At 42.4% G+C, this 5,645-nt stretch overlaps 1 protein-coding gene across 1 annotated transcript; it reads right to left on the bottom strand.

Annotated features, from left to right (window-relative positions):
• Window positions 1-469: 469 nt before the first annotated feature.
• On the bottom strand, window positions 470-5,220 carry LOC139416860 (baculoviral IAP repeat containing 5b). Its single transcript, XM_071166004.1, has 4 exons — window positions 5,095-5,220; window positions 3,142-3,251; window positions 2,808-2,925; window positions 470-568 (listed from the first exon to the last, which is right to left on the bottom strand). Exons 1-4 carry the CDS (start codon window positions 5,218-5,220, stop codon window positions 470-472), a joined length of 453 nt encoding a protein of 150 aa, XP_071022105.1.
• Window positions 5,221-5,645: the final 425 nt, after the last annotated feature.

Below are 5,645 nucleotides of genomic sequence, written 5' to 3'. Positions count from 1 at the left end.
TTTTAAAGTGAAATAATTTGCCCCTGGGGTGTTAGGGTCCAGAAAGTATCTCAGAGTAGCAATGTGGATCTAGGATCAGATCAAAGTTGTCAATGCAATCTTCCCATTCTAATCAAAAAGGCAAAATGTCTAAATGCAACACACACCCAACTAGATGCTTTTATGAATGTGGGCTAGAGAAGCTGCGCTATAGTAGCCTACATGTCTGTGACAATGTTGGAAAACAGCAATGGTGTAAAGTAAAAGTACTTGAGTAAAAGTAAAGATAGAAAATGACTAAAGTATGACAAATCGGGTACTATTTCCCCACCACTGGAAAACAGGGCTACATACAACCAGTGTGAAGGCACCACCTTGTGGTAAAATGCAATTCTGCATTCAAATAGTTCTAAAACATTATGTAACACGGTAGAAAATAGAGCTTTATTCACTAAAATATTTACAGATAAAACAAGGCTAAAATATACAACTACATTACAGTTCCTAAATCAAACAGCGTCCTCATGTAATTGACTGTTTTCTCCACCTCATCTCGAAAATTGGCGATCTTCAAATGGATAGTCTTCCTCTACAACAGTAGAAATGACAACAGCTTAGGCCTACATTAGTAAACTGAAAAACGACCGCAACACTACAGCAAGTATTAAATATAGCTCAAACCTAAAGAATATCATAACTTTCAGTGAAGGCCTGAGTGTCCATAGAACTTCCAAGGACAAAGTACTCATCAAGCATTTGCCTTGAATGAGATCTACAGGTAAATAAACACACAGGTGACTGCCAAAATAAAAAGGAAACGCCAACAAAGGGTCTTAAATTGGGGGTTGGGCCATCACGACCAACAACAGCTTCAATGCACCTTGGCATATATTTCACAAGTGTCTGGAACTCTATTGGAGGGATGCGACGCCATTCTTCCACAAAAAATTACATCATTTGGTGTTTTGTTGGAGGAAAATGCAATCTCAGGCGCAGCGCTAGAATCTCCCATAAGCATTAAATTAGAGTTGAGATCTGGTGACTGAGACACCCATGTCATATGGTACACATTGTTTAATGCGCATCAAACCATTCAGCGACCACTCGTGCCCTGTGGAAGGGTTGTATTGTCATCCTATGGGGGCTTAGCCATGGAAGCCAAAATGGTCTGCCCAGCATTTTTATATCTGACCCTAAGCATGATGGGATGTTAATTACCTAATTAAGTCAAGAACCACAACTGTATCCATCATTAACTGCAGTTTCTATTATTTTGGCAGTTACCTGTATATGATGTTTATTCTTAATAAGGCAGTATGGTGTGGCCAAGACAAATGTTCCCATTGGGGGAAAAAAAGTCTTAAGAAAGATCACAGAAACTCAGAAAAAAAAGAAACGTCCATTTCAGTACCCTGTCTTTCAAAGATGATTTTTACAAATTCAAATAACTTCACAGATCTTCATTGTAAAGGGTTTAAACACTGTTCCAAGCTTGTTCAATGAACCATAAAGAATTAATGAACATGCACCTGTGAAACAGTCGTTAAGACACTAACAGCTTACAGACGGTAGGCAATTAAGGTCACAGTTAAGAAAACTAAAGAGGCCTTTCTACTGACTCCAGGGTCCCTGCTCTTCTGTGTGAATGTGCCTTAGGCATGCTGCAAGGAGGCATGAGGACTGCAGATGTGGCCAGGGTAATAGATTAAGGTCCGAACTGCGAGACACCTAAGACAGCGCTACAGGGGGACAAGATGGACAGCTGATCGTCCTGTGGCAGACCACGTGTAACACCTGCACAGGATCGGTACATCCAAACATCACACTTGCAGGACAGGTACAGGATGGCAACAACAACTGCCCGAGTTACACCAGGAATGCACAATCCCTCCATCAGTGCCGAGGCTGTCCGCAATTGGCTGAGGTGAGGCAGGACTGAGGGCTTGTAGGCCTGTTGTAAGGCAGGTCCTCACCAGACATCACCAGCAACAACGTCACTTATGGGCACAAACCCACCATCGCTGGACCAGACAGGACTGGAAAAAAGTGCTCTTCACTGATGAGTTGCGGTTTTGTCTCATCAGGGGTGATGTAAGATTCACATTTATCATTGAAGGAATGAATGTTACACCGAGGCCTGTACTCTGGAGCGGGATCGATTTGGAGGTGGAGGGTCCGTTATGGTCTGGGGTGGTGTGTCACAGCATCGGACTGAGCTTGTTATCATTGCAGGCAATCAACGCTGTGCGTTACAGGGAAGACATCCTCCCTCATGTGGTAACCTTCCTGCAGGCACATCCTGACATGACCCTCCAGCATGACAATGCCACCAGCCAGACTGCTCGTTCTGTGAGTGATTTCCTGCAAGACAGGAATGTTGGTGTTCTGCCATGGCCAGCGAAGAGCCCGGATCTCAATCCCATTGACCGCGTCTGGGACCTGTTGGATCGGAGGGTGAGAGCTAGGGCTATTCCCACCAATAAATGTCTGGGAACCTGCAGGAGCCTTGGTGGAAGAGTAACATCTCGCAGCAACAACTGGCAAATCTGGTGCAGTCCATGAGGAGATCCACTGCAGTTCTTAATGCAGCTGGCGGCCACACCAGATACTGACTTGATTTTGACCCCCCCCCCGACCCCTTTTGTTCAGGGACACATCATTCAATTTCTGTTAGTCACACGTCTGTGGAACTTGTTCAGTTTGTGTCAGTTGTTGAATCTTATGTTCATTCAAATATTTACACATGAAGTTTGCTGAAAATAAACAGTTGACAGTGAAGACGTTTCTTTTTTTGCTGAGTTTATATAAATATAGGGTTGGTGACGTACAATGTAGATACGCAGTCTCTCCTGCTCCAGGTGATAGAACTCAGCCACAGTCAGCTCCCCAAAGTCTTTCTTCATGGCCAGGAAGCCACAGTTAGGAGACCGTTTGATATGCTCAGACCTACAGAGGACAGACAGAGACATGTAGATCATTAAGACTTAACATGACAACTGAAAGGCTTTGCTGATAACATAACATGTCAAATGGTACAGCGTTTCTACTGAACGATAATGCTATTGAATCCAATGTGAATGGTGAGGACTTGATGGTTTCCTAAACAGTTCAGACAGAGCTTTATCTGACCAGTAATAACGCTAGTGCAAGGACCAAGTTTACCAGGGGTTGTCCTCAGGCTCCCAGCCCTCCAGCTCTCTGAGACAGAAGAAGCAGCAGGCCACATCAGGCTCGTTCACACTGGGGCAGTGGACAAACCCTGCCGTCGCCATCTGCAAATACAGGTAACATGTTCAGAAGGAGCATCAACCTTTAACACACTTAAGTCTGTAGGTACCTTAACTGGCAACCTGGTGCAGCCAGTGAATGTGTACCAGATGAAATGAGCCAATGCACCATTCTACTGGTAGACATTTCTGATGTGGTCAGGGTTAAGTGTAGGTTAGGTCACATGGTAGGCCAATCAATACAGACAACTTTAGCATTTAAACAACTACTCAGCTAAACCTACCCCTAACCCCTAGGCTAAAATTAGCCACCTAGCAGTGCTGAATTTACATTTTTTCTTGATACTCTCAACTTAAGTTTAGGAGAAGAAAAATATATATTAAAAAGATATAGCCTATACTGGGCCTAAGAAGTCTAGCTACTTCTGAAGCACATGCTGTGCCCTAGAAACTCCTATGTAAACATTGTAAATACATTAATTATAAAAAAGTTAGTGATGATACAAATAGCTGTCATTGAAATTAAAGTCATGTGAAATATGTTTCTACATTGTGTAAAAGCATTGAGAGTAATACATAAACGGTACACTGTCTCTAAATACATTAGGTTTGTGATGACTTATTACAACTTTGTCTGGGTTTGTTTATATAGTCAGTGCTCACAAAACATTCCTGGACACACAGCAGATGCTGGGACAGTTGTGCACCGCCCTATGGGACTCCCAATCACAGCCAGTTGTGATACAACCTGGAATCGAACCATGGTCTGTGGTGACATCTCTAGCAATGAGAAGCAGTGCCTTAGACCACCTAGCTAACTTAAGCAACAAATTGGAATTTGTATTTTGAAAATACATATAATTCATAACATACGAAATGGATGACGGCATCAACAAATACATATCAAATTGAGAGTTTACACAATAGCCTTAACGTGTAACCGCTTTCATAAAAGTCCAACAAATATCATCCAATGGAGAAGTCTAAAGTGTAACTAGGATCTGTCTAACTGGTCCTAGTTATGATTCAAAGCTAGGGGCATCATGAGTTGGTTGTTGGATCATAATCAACCTGCACAACCAGGGACATATTGGAGAGGGCCAGGGTGTTATCTATGTAGTTGTCAGAAGGCGGATTCATGTCTACGTAAAAAAAAAATAATAATAATAATTTCTCTCCTGTAGAAAATAAGTGCTTGACCTACATTTCATGACCTATTTTCTCCCTGCCCGTCATTTCCGAGTTAGGTCTGGTCAGAATGACATTCATTGAAATGTAAGGTATCAGGTGAGCCTACCCCAGTCAGACGCTAATGTCTTTAGCGCATATTGGCGAGGGAGTTTTGGTAAGCGCCCCGACGCTTCTCTAAATGAACTCGTTACTTGCAGTACAGTTTTGGAAACAGTGAGAAATATATTTTTAATGCTACACATCTTTATAGGGTTAGTGTTCCCACAAGGCCACATCTCCATGTTACATTGCTTATTTACAGAAGACATAGGTAGCTTCCTGTGCTAATTAGTCATCTAGCATGCTCCGAACACCTGTTTGTAATCTTAACTGGGGAGGAAGTTTAGTTTCTCAACTGGAGGCACACGGCTTGTGGAGCTGTGCAAAATTGCTGCAAGAAGTGGGTCTTTAATTGAAAGATTTTTTTCCTCTCTGATATGAAATGAGCATATCAGCATGTTTCAAAAACCGGTTTGAAAGCAATGATTGACATTTCTAAACATTAAAACATGGCGTAGTTCACATGGAGTCAACAGTGTATAAATGTAACTACTGAACACCCCACATACAGAGAAGGGTTTGAGAGTTACAGGTGACCCCAGCATTCTCACTGACAGGAAACATTGTGCGATACTGAATGGTGGTTTCGTCATCTTACCATTTCAGGTGTGCATTGACATTCCTCACGAAAAGGCCAATCGGCAAAGCTCTGGAGTCGCATTTCATAACTGTACATCTTGTTGTAGGAGTAAAACCTCGCACTAAAATCGTTTAGACTAGCCATGGCCTCGAGGAAGGGAAGCAACCTTTTCAGCTTGAGAATGATGTTGGATATATACAGGTGTGGCCCACAAGACACTGATTGTGGACGGGAAGGCAACAGGGGATTCCAAATGTTGAAGGTCGGGGTGTTTTGTAGGTTTTAGTTACAGACGCTACTTTTCACTCATTAGCTGAGCCTAATCCTTGTACTCCTAAGCTAAAACTGCAAAAATATTGAGGCCAAAAAATACACAGGTGAAAGCCTAGAAGTAGTGAATTACTTCAATCATGTGACTTGGAACTGTGAGTTTATTGGTCCGTTTGAATTAATTGTTTGTGCACTCTGATTGATTTCAGGTAGGACACTGAATGCGGTGAACCTCCACCTGGGTCTTTGCTAGTAAAAGAGAAAATCCACTCAAAATACTGTCTTTTGTTATCTTTTTC

This window comes from Oncorhynchus clarkii, chromosome 9 (genome assembly GCF_045791955.1).
Source record: "Oncorhynchus clarkii lewisi isolate Uvic-CL-2024 chromosome 9, UVic_Ocla_1.0, whole genome shotgun sequence".
In the NCBI taxonomy this organism is placed as follows: domain Eukaryota; kingdom Metazoa; phylum Chordata; class Actinopteri; order Salmoniformes; family Salmonidae; genus Oncorhynchus; species Oncorhynchus clarkii.
Note: the sequence above shows the minus strand (reverse complement) of the source record. Positions and strands in the feature narration are given on the sequence as shown.

Excerpts from the sequence above, each read along its gene's own strand:
- LOC139416860 (XM_071166004.1), bottom strand. The coding sequence starts at position 5,220 with ATGGCTAGTCTAAACGATTTTAGTGCGAGGTTTTACTCCTACAACAAG. Across the intron at positions 2,926-3,141 it reads GAGCCTGAGGACAACCCCTG|GTCTGAGCATATCAAACGGT; the intron begins GTAAACTTGGTC and ends TGTCCTCTGTAG. Across the intron at positions 569-2,807 it reads AGAGACTGCGTATCTACATT|AGGAAGACTATCCATTTGAA; the intron begins GTACGTCACCAA and ends CTACTGTTGTAG.